This window comes from Lycium barbarum, chromosome 4 (assembly GCF_019175385.1).
Source record: "Lycium barbarum isolate Lr01 chromosome 4, ASM1917538v2, whole genome shotgun sequence".
Taxonomy (NCBI): Eukaryota; Viridiplantae; Streptophyta; class Magnoliopsida; order Solanales; family Solanaceae; genus Lycium; species Lycium barbarum.
In genome coordinates this window covers 124,087,344-124,106,261 of record NC_083340.1, presented here as the reverse complement: position 1 = coordinate 124,106,261, position 18,918 = coordinate 124,087,344, and the positions used below count along the sequence as shown (strand labels likewise).

At 35.0% G+C, this 18,918-nt stretch overlaps 2 protein-coding genes across 7 annotated transcripts; one reads left to right on the top strand and one right to left on the bottom strand.

Annotated features, from left to right (window-relative positions):
* The first annotated feature begins 6,579 nt into the window (after nt 1-6,579).
* On the top strand, nt 6,580-13,514 carry LOC132636362 (electron transfer flavoprotein subunit alpha, mitochondrial). 2 transcript variants are annotated; one of them, XM_060353195.1, is made up of 8 exons: nt 6,580-6,783; nt 8,134-8,334; nt 9,516-9,727; nt 10,284-10,447; nt 11,013-11,174; nt 11,359-11,411; nt 11,760-11,900; nt 13,269-13,514. In XM_060353195.1, the coding sequence occupies exons 1-8, from the start codon at nt 6,712-6,714 to the stop codon at nt 13,344-13,346; spliced, it is 1,083 nt and encodes a 360-aa protein (XP_060209178.1). In that variant the 5' UTR covers nt 6,580-6,711; the 3' UTR covers nt 13,347-13,514. The 2 variants fall into 2 exon arrangements, with proteins under 2 accessions (XP_060209178.1, XP_060209179.1); XM_060353196.1 differs by having other exon boundaries at nt 6,593-6,783; nt 8,134-8,316.
* Nucleotides 13,515-14,516: 1,002 nt separating this feature from the next.
* LOC132636361 (probable protein phosphatase 2C 55) lies at nt 14,517-18,497 on the bottom strand. 5 transcript variants are annotated; one of them, XM_060353191.1, is made up of 3 exons: nt 18,301-18,497; nt 15,925-16,453; nt 14,517-15,767 (listed from the first exon to the last, which is right to left on the bottom strand). In XM_060353191.1, exons 2-3 carry the CDS (start codon nt 16,370-16,372, stop codon nt 15,112-15,114), a joined length of 1,104 nt encoding a protein of 367 aa, XP_060209174.1. In that variant the 5' UTR covers nt 16,373-16,453; nt 18,301-18,497; the 3' UTR covers nt 14,517-15,111. The 5 variants fall into 5 exon arrangements, with proteins under 5 accessions (XP_060209174.1, XP_060209172.1, XP_060209175.1 ...); XM_060353189.1 differs by having other exon boundaries at nt 15,925-16,438; XM_060353192.1 differs by lacking the exon at nt 18,301-18,497 and adding an exon at nt 17,764-18,220.
* Between the last annotated feature and the right edge of the window lie 421 nt (nt 18,498-18,918).

The following is an 18,918-nucleotide window of genomic DNA, read 5'->3' as shown; positions in this document are numbered from 1 at the left end:
AACTCCTAAACTTTCAATGCATTTTTCGTTGAATGGAGGAATAACCCATTTACAATAACTCATGTTATTAAACTTCAATAACTGATGTATTGATTTTGTAATAACGTATTGTCTGTAAATGCTATGCATTAGCATTTCCCTATAAATTGAAGACCTTTGAGAACATATCGACCACCAAAAATTATCCTTTTCCTCTAACCTTTTTGTTTCCTCTAGAAATCTGAGCAATTGTATTTTGTGCAAAATACTCCAACTTCCAGCCACGAGTACACATTTCTGGAAGAACTTTGAAACCTTGGGGAGCGACCGGCTATGAACGATTTATACCGGTGTCGGGCTGAAAATCTCTTTCAAGGCAGTGGCTTGCCACGACACAGTGCTTGTGATAATTTGGTTACTATTTTTTAATTCCAAGTTCAATATCAATATTGTGCTATTTTTCCTAACATAGGTGACTAAAAAATTTTTATAACTATGAAGATTTGTTAACAGTACATATTTAACGCGCCATTTAATTATATTAATTATGTAAATTATGATACAAATTATATTTTTTTAATTAAAATATTAGTATTTTTATATTTATAATTTTAAGCCCAGACCTCATGTAACTAGTATATATATCAAAATTAGACACCCAAGTTTCTTTTGAAATAAAGATAAAAGAAATCAAACTAGCATTAGAGTTGTTATACTCCATTTTAACCGGGTTAAATTAGAGTACAACATATTGGTGATTCTTAGTTTTTTCTTATTTTAAGGAGTCGCCACCTAATTGATTTTAAGGTGAATTAGGGCACCTAATTATTAACTAAGGTAAAGCTAACTAAACCTCCGTTAATAGTCTGCTTAATCAGTGTGATTCTAGGTAAGGGTTCTATATTATCCTAAAGGGAAGAGGTTAGGCATCCTTTAGGATCCGTTAACTACGGTTATCCGGCCAAACTTAGGTTAATTAATGCTAAATAAGGTGCTTCAAATTTTACGAAAAGGGCTAAGAAATGTTGATAAGGTTTTAAGAAAATATAAGAATGTTGCTTAAAATAAGATTTAGAGAAAAATATAATAATTCGTATAAAAGAAGATTTTAAATGCTATTAAAAAAGATTTATAAATGTTGTTAAGATTCTAAGTAGAAATATAATAGTTCTATTTAAAATAAGATTTGTATAATGATTTGCATATAAGTAGAAACTTTTGAGAAAAGACTTAGCAAATTTAAACTTAGAATAAAATTATATTATATGAATATGGTGACATAGAAAGAAGTCTAGATTTATTTTTTACAAAAAGGATGCAAAAGGAAGTGAGTTTCTTTCTCTTTTTTATTGACTTATTTAGACTACATTTGGCTAAAGATGAACATAATTGGACAGATCTTGGAAAGTTATTTATAAAACATACTTGAATTCATTTTTGGCATAGCCACCACATTTCCAATTTTAAGATAATAAAGAAACAAAAGGAGTCCTTTAATTTAAAACATGTGCTCACGCTATTTGAAAGTCAATTATTCTAATGAAAATAAATATTATAGATACTAAGAATAATTTAACAAAAGAGAAGAAGAAATCTTAGGTAATTAACTGTTGGTTTTCTTTAAGTTAACTACCCATTATTCCAAAACTAACTCCACTAATTCATTAGGATTCTTTTAACTAAAATAAAGAGTTAGTCATGCATAAAATAAAAATAAAAAAAGAAGGAATAAATGCAAGGCAAATGGATCTGGCTCATTCGGCCACTGCAGCAACTATTTCCACCGCTGGGCTTTGGCCCAGAATTTTAACATTGCTGCCCACGGATCTGGACTGATGGGGAATGACTCGAGATGATTACGTCGAGCTTTTAGCCCAACACCGAATGCGGAAGAAGAACGAGTCCCTCGGACTCATATGCGATGGTCATGCATAAAAACGAAAGAAAATGATTAGTATATAATCAACGGATGAGGTTAAAACATGTAAAATACAACTCAAAACCAATCAATAGATTATGTATATACTGTGTATATTTAGGTATATTTATGATGTAAGCATGTAGAAATCAACAGATTCGGGAAATATGATATGTTTAAAGAACTGAATCTACTGATGCGAAATTAATCAAATCAGCTAATGGTCATATATCTAATGACAATATCCAAAATGAGTAGCTTAGACACTGCCTAGTCACAGGGAATTTTAAACCAGGAGAAGCAGTGATACTCGACACAAGCACTTCACAACAAAGGTATAACATTCAACAATTTCCCATAATCATATTAGTGGAATGAAACAGATTTCAGCTTCGCCCAGATATTGATATGGAACTTAATACACTCAGATCATATTATAAAGAAGAAACTAACTTTCTCAAAGTTAATCAATCATAATTCTCAGGAAAACCTTAAAGAAAGCATGCTGAATCATCAATCTTTCTTTAAACAAAACAGCAAGTAAAACTGAAGACTCCCATTTTTGACAGCAAACAAGCATGAGATCTATTTCCCTCTGTTACTACCATGATAATTTTTTTGTGGCAAATATGTCATTTTTTTACACAGCCGAAGGGAAGGGGGAAGGGATGGTGCAGTTGCAAACCTATAACTAAACAAAATCAAGTAAAAAACAAAATCTCTAATCACAGTAACACGCCAACAAATATTCCCATAGGTAAAATTCAAACCGAATCTAAAATATTGTTCAGTCTTATCCACATATTTTAGTCTAACGTATCCATATCATCTCAAAATAAGCCTAACATGCTAGATATCTATAGCTTAATCATGCTTACTACTATTAATAGGTAATCAAACCTACCAGACCATTAATCACACTAAATTCCATCAAAGAAATAACCACAGTAAAGGCCTGAAGCATACTAACCATATTCAGACCAACTACTAATAATGACCATATACTAACTACATACGAATGAAGCAAATAGCATCCAAGCAAGCGAGCAGAGATTAAATAGAACTAGACAGAAAAGGGGAAGAAGGTGTTTACTAAAACTAAACTAAACTATCATACCTAAACATGCTTAAACACATAAACAGGCTAATACTGAAACATATCTAACTAAACATGAATCGAACTTAGCATATAAACACGAGAACACGTCTTAACTGCTAAAACTGAAATCAGTTAAATAAAGGATAGTTGCTCACATACTTAAATAGACCAAACCAAATCATTCTACTTAAACATGCTTAAAACGCCCAAACAGACAATCACAGAAACAGACTCGTCTATCGAACTAAAATAACTTAATTTAAAAAAAAAAATACTCGAATCATGGAATAATAAACCAAAAATACCACAGGGCAACCCAAAGAATGAAAAACAAATAGATAAAAGGGAGTGGAGAATTACCTTCTTCGGGTGCAGCGAAATGGGGTGCGGGGGTTTCAGATCTACCTCGAAGACTACCAAATTCGAGCTTGCGAGGCTCGGATTCACAACAACAACAGAGCAGACGAAAAAATTGTTTGAGTATTTTTTATTCGATAATTTGAACTATCACAACGAACTGCAAATTTGATATTTTGGAAAACTTTAGGTGACTCCTAGATCGGTTCTGAGAGCCCTTTATTCAACTGGAAAAACGATTATTTATAGGATCCATCCGGGTTTGAGCTAGGGTTTTCGTTTTTGAAGAAGAGAGAGAGGAGCGAGAAGAGGAGGGAAGTGGGGGACAGAGGGAAGTGGGAGAGGAGGGAAGTGGGGGACAGAGGGAAGTGGGAGAGACAGGCGTGGGGGACAGAGGGAAGTGGGGGCGGCAGAGGCGTGGGAGAGAGGAGATGACGATGAAAGAGGGAGAGAAGAGAGAGGGAAGAAGGGGTTTGCGGCTGAGGAGAAAACAAATGAAGGGTTTCCTTTGTTAAATGAAAAGGCGGGTCGGGTCGGGTAAATTCGGGTAGTGGGCTGGGTATTGGGTTAAAATAATGGGCTGGTGGTTTGAAGATGTGGGCTGGGAATAAAATGTGGACTGGTCTGAAAATTGGGTTGGGGTGAATTAAAATGGGTAGTATTTGAACTAATAATAATAATAATAATAATAATAATAATAATAATAATAATAATAATAATAATAATAATAGCTAGTAACTGTAATAGAATAATGAAACGCCGATATTGATAAGAGGCTAATAATTATAGTAAAAATATAAATATATTTTTTTATTTGCCAAAAAATATTAGAAGCGTAAATAGGTATTTCGGAGGAGAGGCGAGACAAAATTGGGTGTCAACAAGAGTTACCACCAAAGGATGTGGTGTAGTGGGTGGGGCTGTTCCTCTCTTAACAAGAGGTCTTGAGTTCGAGTCTTGTGTATGAAAAAATTCTTGATAGAAGCGCTTCCCCCCAAATGAAGCCCTACACGGCGCGAATCTGAGTATAGTCGGACTCTAATACGAGTACCTAACACTTGGTGGAAAACCAAAAAAAAAAAAACTAGCATTACGGTTAGTAGCACAAGAAGTTCGAAGCAAATAACAAACTGAATTAGTTAAAGTGATCCAACAAGCACAAGAAGCAGGTTCAACTAGCATAGTAGCGCTCTGATTTCAGCAAGCTGGCGGTTAGTTAGGTTATGACTTTCTTCAACAATGTTAATTATATTCATGTTTTATTCATAAGTAAGGCGAGAGTTGTTTTTGTGTGTCAATTTCTTCTATCCATTGTCCTTTCCTTCTTTGCAGAAACTTGTTATGCTGTGTAAAATGTGGACTGATGCGCGTGGCTTGTGTTAAACTCTATTAGGAAACGGGACTTTTTGAAGCTATTCCTTTGGATGTTTTCTTACTAGTATCAAGCCATATGTTTGCTTCTCGCTGATGAGTGTTTTGTCTGTGTCTCGAATATCTGTTGCGTGTAGCAGTGTTCAAAAATCAGTTTAACCGATAAATCCAACCAATAAAAATGCTATTGGTTTATAAATAATGGGTTATTGGGTTAACGGTTTGTAAACGGTTTTGTAATTTTTTTTATTGGGTTATCGGTTTGGTTTACTGTTTTAAAGATTTAGTTAATGGTTAAACCGATAACCCAATAAGCTTATATAAAAATTATTTTTTATCCATCATTATATATTAGTGGCTTTAAATTTTAATTTTTAAATACAAATCTATATCTAAACTACTTACTAGAGGCATGCTTATTCTCTCAAAGTCTCAATTCTCATACGAAACTATGACTTACTGCAGACACGCTTATTCTCTCAAATTAAAATCTCAATTCTCATATGAAACTAGGGCTTGTGATGACTTTCTGTCTCTGCCTCTCTTTCTCTCTCATTTCTCAAATGAACTAATGGGGGTGGCCTAGTATATGAAGTGTGAACTGACCTTGTTTAGTTTTTGAAAGATTGCTAGAATGCATTTTATATTTTTGTCTTGTAATTTGTGTAGCCTTTATGTATGAAGGCAGTGTATATATGAACATATGAAAACAAGAGAAAGCAAAAAAAAAAAAAAAAAAAGTGGAGCATTTTTTTATTGGTTAAACCGAAAACCTATAACGAAATCTTATCGGTTTGGTTTTGATTTAGCATATTTACAAATCGAAAACAGATAAATCGAACCGATAATTTAGAAACCCGAACCAAACCGAACCGACCGATAAGCACCCCTAGTTGCGTGATTCTTTGAAGGTAACATAATCCTTGACAAGCATTTGTTTGGTCTCATGATCCACATAATTGTAGTTGGCGTTCCATTTGTCATTGAAAGCTATGTAGATGTAGGTGCAGTCTGAAAGGATCAAATGAAAAAAGACATTAAAACTCTTCTTTTTTTAATATAGAATTAGAGCGTGCCTCAGATGCTGTATTTTTACTAGGTAACTAATGATAGGGTAAATAATATGAAAAAATAAGTTAAATGAGGTAAATAATATATGGAGAAAAAAAAGTTCAGAAGGGTATTAAAACTCTTAAATAGTTTATGTGCGTAATTGATAATTTTAATATAATTTAGGGGTGTTTTTGTGCCTCATGCCCCATCATACAATCAGGTCTAATTTAAAATAAAAGAAGAAGATACTTCCTCTGTCCCAATTTATATTGCATAGATAGGATTTCCAGAGTCAAACAGTTTAATTTCGACCGTAAAATCAGGCATAGAATCTTTAAATTTTTTGAAATAAAATTTACGTATTTGAAAATTACGTAATAAGTATTACTCCTTCTGTTCCATTTTATACGACACTTTCAATTTTAGATAATCTCAAAAGCAATGACACATTTCTATATTTAGAAATAATTTAACTTCAAAATGTTTCTTTTATTCTTAACGAAATGATTTACAATCACATAAACATTCTAAACTTATTTTAGATCAAAAATTTTAAAAGTCTTTCTATATTTATTAAACTTCGTGAAGGGAGTATAAGTATAATTCAAATTTTTTGATAGATCATGAAAAAATTAATAAAAAAATATACTTGTTTAAATCTCGAAATCATCAGTAAATTCGGAGGGAGGGAATAAGAGTGCCGTCCCGTTTAATTTGACTCTTTTGAGGGAGTAGAACGATAATGCAGTTGCTGCTAGTGAGAATGGAGAGCAGATAATAATAAATACATAGGTTTGGAGTGGCAAAGAACGACACGACACGACACTATTACGTTTAATTTAATCAATCTTTTAATATAAAGACTGACATTTTTGACCCAAAAAATACTCCTAACAAAACTAGCACAATTTGAAGCGAACTCTTAGTGCAAAATATGGCTATTGGAACAATGCTCTCTGCATTCAGAAAAAATTCTATCACTTCACGTATAACCCCTTTTCGATCTGTAAGTCCTTTTTTTTCCTTATTCTTACTGTTCAATTTTTTTTGTTCACTCATCAGAAATAGTGTGGAAAAAAAAAAAACTTTTTAGTCTTTCTGGCCTGTGTGTGCGTGGCATTCGAAATAGTTGTTAATTTTTCCTTTTAGCTTTTAGTGCAAGGGCTGTGAATAGCTCGGAATTGTGAAGTCAGTTTAGGGTGTGTTTGGTATGACGGAAAAAGTTTCTTATTTAATTTTCGGTAAGTAAGCAAAAAAACATATTATCCAAAACATTTATATATAATCTAAACAAACACTATGAGCTTGGGGTGAGGGTGGGCGTGGGGTTTGGGTGTGGGGGTGGTGGGGACTAATGACGGAGTTGGGATTTTCACCTTGGGTTCAAAAATATGAAGAAGTAAATGCACCAAAAAGCCAAGAGGTTTCAACATCTACTATATCTGTATAAAAAAATAATTTTAACATTGTATATACACTATAATTTTTTGCCGATGGGGTTCGGGCAAACCTCTGGTGCCTGCCTAGTTCCGCCTCTGGACTGGGGAACATGTGAGGTTGGGTGTGTTAGAGGACGAGAGAAGTGGAGTGCCATTTATGGAACTTGTTTTTTAATATGTTTTTCAAAACGTTTTGGCCAACCAAACATGAAAAAATTGGAAAATATTTTCGTCCATACCAAACACCCCCTTAATTTCTGCATCTTTATGCTTAACAAGACCTCGAGTGACTTACGTCGAATTCTTTAGCACAGGCACAGTTAATATAGTGTGTAAAAGGAACAACATAATAGCTGGTAGTGGATGAATGTTTTGGACTTTGAAGTACAAGAATAAACGTTTGGGTTCTACATAGCACTTGTTTCCTTAATTATTGAAAGATAAAAAAGGAGAGGGCAGTATTCTCAAATCAACAACTTAATAAAGAGCTGAACCAATAAGTTCTTCAACTTTAATCTTACTTCTAGTAGTATATGAGAACATACTAGGCTAAGCGTCAAAATCAAAATGCAAGTGCATCAGGAGTTCTGTTTCGACTAAATGAGGAAGTTAAAGGGACTGTTTATTGTTTATGATTCCATGGTATAATTATATAGACCAGCTTCATGGTTCCGTAGTTTCTAGAGTTTCACATGAATTTAGAACTGATGTTTTGTAATGTTCTTTTTTTAAGGTAGAGAAAGAAGAATCTCTGAATAGCCTCTGTGTTTGATAGTTGTATAGCCTGAATTGATGTGGACAAATTTTAGCTTGAATGTTCTGGTTGTATAATTAGAAGAATTTGCTTCTTCGCGCAATATAAATTCTTCTTGAATGATTTTGCTTCAATGTACTCCTGTATTGTCTTGTATTTGTAGCTTAGTACATTGGTTTTAGCTGAACATGAAGGAGGATCAATCAAAACCTCATCATTAAGTGCTGTGGAGGCTGCAAAATCGTTAGGCGAGGACAATTCGATATCGTTGCTTCTTGCTGGATCTGGTCATTCCCTGAAGGAAGCTGCGGAACATGCTGCATCATCCCACCCTTCCGTTTCTCAGGTAACTCCCGTTTCTCAGGTAACTCCTATTTGGATGCTAACTTTATGCTCCGACTGTTTCTTTTGCAATTTCGTTTGTTCGCTTTTCAGTAACATCTTAGCAAGGACACGTGAAAGAGGAATAGTTGTATTCTATTGACATGCTTAAGTGATTTTGTGACACACCCTTAGACATGTTTACTATGTTACAGAAAAAGAAAATATTCCTTTTTTTGTTTTCTTCAACTAAAATTACTAAAGATGTTTGGAAATTCTGGGGCCAATGATTTCTTCTGATGCTTGCATAGATAATCATACTCTTGACTTTTGACGTGTGGTTTCCTTTCCTTTGAATGGCTTGAGATACAGTAAAGCTAATACTTGAGGAGCAGTTGGGTCAATTCTTCCGGGACGTAGCATCTCCCGAAGCGAGTCATACCATGGCCAAACCTAACGTTGTAGTTTCCCATCATAGGGATTTCTATCTATAGATTAAGCCAAGATATGAAGTGCTTGGAAATGGTCGAAGTAGTTGAATAGGAAGATCACTCTGACCATATGGATAGATTGATTTTTTTTGACAAGAATGGATAGATTGATTGTAGAATGCATTTTTCTTACGTATTTGGAAAACAGATTATCTGAATTTCCTGAAAATGTTATTCTCAATTGACTGAACTGAACTTTGGAAAGCGTGGCATAGAACAAAATCCAGGAAGGATGATAGGTGATTTGTCAAGAGTATCTAGAGTATACCTGTTAATTGTTATGCACAATATCTCACTTTTTGAGGTGTGTACACTAAAAAGAACCTATTTGTATCATTTTTCCGCATAAGACACAAATATCATTATATGAACGTCTGTTTATAAACAGAAAAGTAGTCCATAGCTCTTGCTGACTGCATAATAATGCTTCTTTCCTCTTCATCTTCAATTAAGTTATTGTGAGAACCATGAACGTTACTTGTTACGAGGCCTTGTTCAAAGATTTTATGATTTTTCATTCTTATGCTTCCATGTGATGTGACATATTGGAAACTTGAAATTAACTTAATTCAATCATTCTGCACTTAGGGCTTTGAGACAAATAATCTGTAACGAGCATTTAGAATAGATAAAGCATTTCAGCATTCAGCACACAGGAAAAAAAAAATGCTTGAGCAAATCCAACCAATGAAACTCACTATTTTGTTCTTGTTGTTTTTTGCTTCTTTTCTAGGTCCTTATTGCTGATTCTGACAAATTTACATACCCTTTGGCGGAACCATGGGCCAAATTAGTCCATCTTGTTCAGCAGAGTAGTGGCTATTCTCACATAATTGCTGCATCAGGTTCATTTGGGAAAAACATATTGCCGCGTGCAGCAGCTCTTCTGGACATTTCTCCAATTACTGATATCACAAAGATTTCTGGATCAAACCTCTTTATTAGGTGATTTTTTAGTGGTTTCCTTATCTGGAGAACACGACAATGGATAGAGATTCTCTTGTAGATAGTGAACACCTCTTTCAAGCGATTTTCCCAAACTATTTCCTATGTGTGATTTGTAATATTGAGATACTGGCATTACCCATCGCTGTGGTTGAATGGGAAGTTTCCTGTTATTAGATTTTGATGACACATGTTCCTATTACATCTTGTTTCATGAGTATGACCATTTTATCATGTTTGTTTGATGACAGTGAAGATGCACTTTGGTTCTTAACAATTGGACATTTGTATAAACCTAGTTACAAAGCAATATTTTCCATGGATGATTACACCATTTTCTGGGATTCTTTTAGCTATGTTAACTTGCTATAAAATTCCCAACTTCTTCATATAGTTGTTATAAAACTACTGTCTTTAGCCACTGTTAACGCATTACTGCATTACTGCTAAAAAATGAGATCTTTTCTGCAGTGCAGACTACATTATTCTTTTTGTCTCCTCAGCTTCAGTGTAAGCTGTGTTGGTTTTAATTGAATTGTCTTTAATATTGTGACAGGCCAATATATGCAGGAAATGCTCTTTCCACTGTTCGTTACACAGGTTCCAGCCCATGTATGTTGAGCATTAGAGCTACATCTTTTCCTGTTGCTTCAGAACCAGCTGATTTGAAATCTAATGCTGCCTCAATAGATCAGGTTGATCTTTCAACCTTGGATGAAGGTCAGTCAGTTAACCAGAAGTGGCTCTTTATGCCAATCTTGTTGATATCAGTTACGGGTGACAAATGGGCGGGTTAGGCTAGATTTGGGCGGGTCAAAATGGGTGAGTTAATAAATAGACGGGTCAATGACCTGCCCAGAGTTACTTGGGCTGAAAAGGGTTGCATTGAAATGGGCTAAAAAGTGGGTCATAACCCAACCCACCTGATTCTTACTAAGTTATAATTTCTTTGTTTGTTCTTTTATAATTTTTTTAGTACCTAATAAAACTATTTTTTTATTTATCATGGCTATATATAACATATCAAATAAAAAAATTGCCTTTTTGAAAATATTAAGGTTTCTGTTGGTCAATCTGGGCTACATATCAGCCCAATTATTAAGTGGGTTGAAAGGGGTTGGGCTAAAATGGTCTGAACTAATAAATGGGCAAGTCATTCTGAACGGGTTGGGCGGGTCATGTTTTCACGGGCTAATTTTGTCACCCCTAATATCTGTGTTGTTTGCATCTTTTGTAAAGAAACTTGAGTGGGTTGGAACCTAAAATGAGCTCAGCTGTTTTACAGATGATGCAGTTGGTAAGTCAGCATATGTAAAGCTTTCCTCCCAAATTTCGGAGCGCCCAGATCTTGGAAATGCACGTATTGTAGTTACTGGTGGACGAGGTGTAAAGAGTGCTGAGAACTTCAAAATGATAGATAAGCTTGCAGAGAAAATCGGTGCCGCAGGTTTCCTTCTGCTGTATTCATCTTGTGCTTTTTTCTGCAACTTCTTTATCCTCTATCAATCCATCTTTTACTAATTTCAAATTTGAAATGTTTCCTATTTCTTAGCAATAACATGCATATGATGCAGTTCTGATTTCGACCTGTTTTAATTTGTTCATTAAAATGGATTACTTCTGTTGCGCAGTTGGTGCCACTCGTGCTGCAGTGGATGCTGGATTTGTTCCCAATGACCTCCAGGTAACAGTAACACTAAACATACTTGTTGCTTCAGGACACTTAAGTACTTGCCTTTAGAGACATTAAATGTATTTTCGCTTAGTTAGTAACCAGTTGCCTATAATATCTTTTCTTTTGTCAAATAAAAGTTTGTGTTTATGGTACTATCACGAGTCGGACACAAAAATATTGTAAAGTAAAATACTTGAAATAGTTTTAAGTTGTGTGATTTTGTCTCTCTGAAATTTCATACTCAAGAAACTGGAACTAATTGGTCATGCTTTTAGTGGTTAAATAATGACCACCAGTCATTTTTCAAGTTTGTCCAGCCTTCTTAATGTAGTTCTGTTTTTCCATTCTCTATATCAGGTTGGCCAAACTGGGAAAATTGTTGCCCCAGAATTATATATGGCATTTGGTGTTTCTGGAGCAATTCAACACATAGCAGGCATGAGAGATTCCAAGGTCATTGTTGCTGTAAATAAAGATGCAGATGCCCCCATATTCCAGGTCAGGGTCGAAACTCATTTGTTTACTTTTTCTTGATGGAGTTCCGATATATTTTATATCAGATGTTTTCATGATAAGTAAAATGTAATTTATTTATTGTCGGTTGCTATGGAGTAAAACAGAGAGCCTATTTGGATGGGCTTAAAAAAAGCAGCTTATAAGCTGGACACAGCTTATAAGCTAAAAAAAAAAAAAAAGTTGGGGTAGTCCAACTTATTTTTTTTTGGAACAGCTTATAAGCTGCTTTAGATAAGCTAAGCCAAACGGGTCCAATTAATTTTTTGGGCTTATTTTAAGCACAAAATGACTTTAAGTTGGCTAGCCAAACACTCAAAAAAGCTGAAAACAGCTTATAGGCAACTTATAAGCCAATCCAAACGGCTCAGAATATATTAATTCCTTACTTTAAATATTGAAGCAACTGAAAAAGTTGATGTAGTGGACAGGCCATCCAATTTACCTCTGTGAGCGAGGGACATAACTGATAACCCTCCTCTCACCCTTCATCTTTTCACCCCACCAAATGCAGCTATTTAGAAACAACCAGGGACGGAGCTACAGCTCCGCTTATGGGTTCGACAGAATCAGTAGCTTCGACCCAGATCCTGTATTTTGACTGACTTCTTTCTGGACAATGATCCTGAATAAATTGCACATGCTTCAAGGACTTCACGGAATTAGGAAGCACACAGGTGGGTATACCAAGAGAAATGCGGGTAAGCGACGAGGGAGGCAGTTTAAAAAATTCACTTAATATGGATAAATAATTTATTCAGAACCCAATAAGCTTTATTTATCTAGAATTCCTCAAGTCAAAATTCTAACTTTGCCTCCAGAAACAACCTTATACCGAGTTTGTTGAAAGGCACGGAATCATGTGCCACATACAAAAAGAGGAAGATACAACAAAAACAACATACCTAGTATGATCTCACAAGTGGGGTCTGGGGAGGGTAGAGTGTACGCAGACCTTACCCCTATCTTGGAAGGTAGAGAGATTGTTTCCGATAGACCCTCAACATACAAAAAGAGGAAGATAACTTATTTATGTATGTTATTTCTTCAATCTCAAAAAAAATTATTTATGTTATTTTGGGAACTCTAGGGTGATGTTTAAAGTGTCGAAAATGTACTTCAGAAATAATTAATTGGTCATGGCTTGTAAAACAATTTGTAATACCACAACAACGATACATGTCACAAGAATACCATGGCCGCCTAATAGCTTAGTGCTTTAGACAATTTGTTTTACATTGGCACTGAATTTTCCCCGTCTAGAAGTTGACTTAGTGCGATCTATGCTGAGGGTATATTTTGTTCTTGTTATATGGACGAGGTGTTGAAAATGTTGCTTTCTTTGAACTGCAGGTCGCAGATTATGGACTTGTGGGTGATCTTTTCGACATCATTCCAGAGTTATTAGAGAAACTTCCTGAGAAAAAGTAGAAAAAATTACCAGTCAGTGTGTTCCTTTGTGAGCTTAGTAAATTCAGGAAGGTCAATTTCCCTTCAATAAGATGAAAATGATGTATGTGCTGGATGATATTTGTTATCCAGGAATAACATATATACTAATATCATTTATTATTATTTCAATTTTCAACTTTATTCAAAGCTAATCTTCTTTGTTCTGGTTGTTCTGTTTTGTAAAGGACGGAGACTTCATCAATTATTTGGGCTTCTCTGTGTTCATTGGTAGAGGATGTTGGTTCTACCTTAAATCGATGGTAACCATATTATGATGTTGATTAGTTCCAATAAATAACTGGTTATCATTTATATTCGACGTTCAAATGAAATATTGAAGATATAATTTAGCTAATAAAAATGTGTACTATTTTTTAACAGCTTAAGCGTTTAATCTGAAGTAGTCACTAAACTCAGCATGGTATCGTAGTAGATAGAGATCTTGGGTTAGATAGAGATATTGGGTTCAAGTTTCAATATTACCCATTATCTAAAAAAGATCTATGTGGCTTGGCTCATGAAAAAAAAATTAGGCGTTGCATGTGAAAGGCATATTAAAGACGTCGTTTAGTTGATGGTTAGAGTTATGAAGGTATTAATAATTCAGAGATTAGTTTAGTTATACATGATTTAGTTATTCAAGTGTTATTAATTTTATATTAGTTATTTCATCTTTATCCCGTATAAAATAATACTCTACATAATTGACTCATAAGTTATACATATTTTATTTATGTGGGATTGTAAAATGATAACCAAATACCGTACTTGTTGTATTGAATTTTAAACAAAACAACTAAAAAGCTACCAAATATGGTACTCCCTCTGTTTCAATTTATGTGAACCTATTTTTTTTTAGTCCGTGTCAAAATGAATGACATCTTTTCTAATTTGGAAACAAATTCAATTTATGAAATGTTTTACAGTCACACAAATATTCAAGACTTATTTTGAACCACAAGTTTTAAAAGTCTTAATTTTTTCTTAAATGTTGTGTCCAATCAAAGGTTCATATAAATTAAAATGGAGGGAGTATTAGTTATGCTAGTTTTAATACATGAATAACTCTTCCTAATCAGCAACCAAACGGCTCTGTCTCCAATCATCTCGATGAAATTTTGATGTTAATTGTCATGAGTTCGGCCGACAAACTACGTTCTCACTATCCTCAAGTGAGTACAACTAGTTCTATAACAGAAAGAAAAAAAATACTTTCAGAGAGCAGTGTCTTAATACACATCAATGTCAACAAGAACAATTTAGCAAGGCCATGTATCAATTTAAGACTTCTATCAGTCATGTCATGCTACAACATAAAAACATGCATCCGTCCAATAAATTCGGAAATGAATTCTAATAGCCCATTTCGATCTAGGAACTAAAACACTTGACGGAACAAGGAGCAGTATGATGCTCGGACTTTCCAAAAAGGTTATTGTACCTGTATCAGATCCTCCAACAACGCATTACTTTTGGAGAATCTGACACGCACCCATTGACGTTTATGAAGAGTCCGAGCAACATAGAGGAGCACCACTAGCTTGAGCCAATATATGCAGTCACACAACTTTCATTTTCATCAAGCGTTCTTTCTTCGCAGTCCAAGAGCAAAAGTTCTATAACTGATATTTACTGTACTCTAGTATCACTCTCAGTCAGCTGCACACCTGAAGTTTGAAGCTCAAACTAAGAATTCCGACTTGTCAGCGTGCCCAATTTTCCGTGTCTACAAAACTCAAGCACATTACAGATTGGCATTACTAGTTATATAAGAAACAACTACAGTTATGTCATCAAGTTTTCCCCCAGGGTACTCAAATCCCGCCTCTTTGGCTGCATCAGAGAAAGGTGACGGCTTAATTGGGTCCATTGCTCTTTGTTGTGCCAATGCTGCTATCTTTTGAGCTGTCATCTGCGGCCCTAAGCCATCTTCAGCAGCATGAATCACAACTCCCATGATATCAGCGTCATATAAATTGTCAAAAAGCCCATCAGTACCAGCAACTAGGACATCTCCTGGAGCTACTGTAACTTTAAACACATCGGCCAAGCTAGGCAAATCACCAGCACTACTGCCTCCCAGTTGATATGGAAAATTAAAACCGTGCTGTTGTACAGGGGACTTAAATATAGCAGATCCATGCCTAACCAACATAAATCCGCTGTCTCCTAAATTAACAGCATAAAGACCTTCATCAGTGAGTGCAATTATACAAGCAGTTGAAGAACCTCTTGCTTTTGTTCTCATGTGAGCTTTCTCTAGGACCCTAATTAGGTCAATGGAATCCCTAGGTTCCTCTTGTATCGCGGATATCGAGTTAGACATTAATTCACGAGCATATTCCCCCGCATCAATACCATGATCAGCCCATCCACCAACACCATCAGCTACACCTATAGCTTGTGCAGGACCACAAATAAGATGGGGAAAATTACTTGTTTGGACCGCTCAAAAGAATAATAATAAGCAAATGTATAAGTTTTGTATATTAAGTATAAATATACACAGAACATACGTATTGTATACACAAAATATCCATGTAATATACATAATCACCTATAGCTTGTGCAGGACCACAAATAAAATGAGCATCCTCTCCACCAGTTTTTGCTTTAGCAGGATGGGCCAGATAAAATGATCCCGAATTCAGCTCCAGGCGTATCTTTCCTTTAGAAGAATCAACAGTATTTGCAGCTTGTTCCTTAGAGTTATCACCTGACAGGCCAGGAGAAGTAGTTCCAGAGGAGAAACGTGCAGGTGATAAAATGCGAAAACCTTGGCTCGTTATCTTTGCAACACTAGTTCTAAAATATTGAGATAACATGAAGTTGCGGGGTTGGCATTTATTTCTCAAAATAATGTTGGCTTTCCTAACATTCTCAATGCTTCTATTGCTGTAAGAGACGGTGCTATTATTTCCCGACATACAATAATGCAGGCGCCTAGCAGCCATATTGCCAACAAAATGGCCAGTATGAGAAGTTCTTGAACCACAAACAGCCATTATCCGTTGCGATAATCAATGCCGAGAGAAGCTCTTCTTGCAACGAATAAGTTCAGGATGTGAAGTCTGCAAAAATAATCACTGCATAAAAACCTAATTAACACGGTCTCATCATCTATCATAGTTACCTTTTTCCTTTTCTAGACACACTAGATAAAGCATGAATACATAAAGTACAGTAAACAGCAGGACTTGAACTCGCAATGTTTCCCTCAGTTTATGCTACCATTATCTTATTCTTTGATTTTATTACTACTGTTGATTCTTTTACTTTGGTTACCTTTTATCTTTTATATTTGCATTTCTACTCTGCCGCAAAGGTAGGGATAAGATCCGCGTACACACCACCCTCCTAGGGGCGATTTTAGGTGCTAAAATTGGGGCACGTGAACACGTGGTCTCTCTGTAAAACTAGGTATTTTATATATATATTTCCTAAAATTAGTATAATACTACCTGCAGGAACTCATGCTACAAAAAGGCTAACTGTTGCACTTGATTAAAGGTTGAGTTATTTACCTAGAGGACTAGCGATCAAGTCCCACTTGGTACATTTTTTTCCTTCTTTTTTTTTTAGTGGTGAACTCATGTTCCAGAAATCCTAAATTCGCCTCTACACCCTTCCCAGATCCACTTGTAGGACTATACTGAGTATGTTGTTGTTGAGTGTCTCCCTCTCAGTTAATCCTAAAACCTTCCCCTTCCCCAATCCCCTAAGGTAAACAACTTCTGAAAAAAAGTGGATGTCTATTAATAGGAACAAAATAGTGTTTGTAACTGAAAAAACATAGACAGAGGCGGAGCTAAGAGTTTGAGTTAATAGATTCTGGATTCTACAAAATATAACTTATTGGGGTCTTGATAAATTATTTATTAAGTGAATTTTAAACACAAATATAGGATTTGAGTCAAAGCTACTGAGTTCTACCAAACACATAAGCGAAGCTCTAGCTCTATGTACACCTGAACATAACTTCTTACAAGCAAGAAGTTCACAGTACAGAGACCATATATTTAACGAGAAGCCAGAACCCAGGCAGTGAATCTTGCACAATGAAACATATTAGAATTAGGAAACAAAGAGTTTACAATGTTGGAAGAATAATTCAAAGTTGGAGTGGGAAATCAAATTTGTTTAAGATTGGTATTTATTTAATTCATGTCTATATAGAATTTTAGTCAGAATAATACAGGAGTAAGTTTTCTATTTCCTAGCTAAATTAGATTTTGCAGTTGCTAGCTATTTTCATGTAGCAGAGAAGTACTGGAGAATTATTTTATGAATAGATCAGTTTCCTTCATACAGGAAAGACCAATTTCAAACTTCAATCCATTAGATTAAGAAAGTAAGTAAATTCTAATGAAAAGACAATCTTAGGAAGCACAAATACCTGCTCAATAAAGAGAAACCTCAAATTAATTTATTTTTTTTTAAAGAAAAAAGAAAAGAGAAACCTCAAATTTAATTGAGAAAAAAAAACCAAAGGTAACACCACAATGATCCAAACCCAATGCAAGCCTATTTGAGACAACAAGCTGACACATATATTAGTACTCCTACCGTTTTAATTTATGTGAAATCATTTGACTCGACATGAAATTAAAAAAAAAAAACTTTTGAACTAATGTTGTAAAATGAGGCCCACATATTCTGTGCGGCTATAAATCGTCAATAATTTTCAAATATGAAAAGAAGTCGTTCTTTTTTGCACGGATTAAAAAAAAAATAGATTCACATAAATTGAAAGAGATGGAAACGTCATCTTTATCCTTATAAGCTAACAAGAAACTAAGTAACAGATTTAATGAACTTTTTTTTTACAAATGTATTAAACTATATGGGAAATAAAAATAACTTACAAAGAAGCAGAAATGACAAAAAGGAGGTATAAATAGAAATGAGAAGAAAGAAGAAGGGCATACATTACCTGAAAATACTTTCCTTATCGAAGGCGGCGGCAGCTTTACTATGAAAGCTGCAGCTGTTTCCTTTTGGATGCAAGAGGAAGGACTCAAAGAGCAAGTGGATGGTCAAATGGCAAATTAGTTAGAGTTAAATTTGATTACATCAAAATTGAGTTGACTTAAGGGTCCTTTGGTTGCTGCACGTCTTGGTTAGCAAGGAAATTATTCATGTATTAAAAGTTTAAAATTTAAACTAGCATTATTAATATTACATTGGGTAGCTTTTTAATTATTTTGTATAAATTCAGCACATTAAGTATGGTTTTTATGATATAAAGAGCAAAAGTGTAACAATCCGATCCCCGTTTTGAGCATATGCACTATTTTATGTGCTTTGATGCTTTGGTTAGTTCCGTATCCACCTTTTGGACTTAGTTGGAAAGCTTCAAAGCCAATTTTGCAAACCCGACCCCTCCTTTTGAGTTTTAGCGTGTTGTTTTGTATAGGTCTATAATAGTATTTTAAAAGGCAGTTTCAGGATTCGTCCCAGGACGGGGCACAAGCAAAACGCCTCAGGGCTCACATTTGGAGCTTAGTTTCTGTGAGGCTTACGCCCTAAGCGCCGACTGCACGCTCTAAAC

What these genes read in the sequence shown, in the direction of transcription:
- LOC132636362 (XM_060353195.1), top strand. Translation starts at nt 6,712, where the DNA reads ATGGCTATTGGAACAATGCTCTCTGCATTCAGAAAAAATTCTATCACT. An exon ending in GGATCAAACCTCTTTATTAG is followed by an intron (nt 9,728 to 10,283) that starts GTGATTTTTTAG and finishes ATATTGTGACAG; the next exon opens with GCCAATATATGCAGGAAATG. An exon ending in AGAGAAAATCGGTGCCGCAG is followed by an intron (nt 11,175 to 11,358) that starts GTTTCCTTCTGC and finishes TCTGTTGCGCAG; the next exon opens with TTGGTGCCACTCGTGCTGCA.
- LOC132636361 (XM_060353191.1), bottom strand. Translation starts at nt 16,372, where the DNA reads ATGGCTGTTTGTGGTTCAAGAACTTCTCATACTGGCCATTTTGTTGGC. An exon ending in TGGTCCTGCACAAGCTATAG is followed by an intron (nt 15,768 to 15,924) that starts GTGATTATGTAT and finishes GTCCTGCACAAG; the next exon opens with CTATAGGTGTAGCTGATGGT.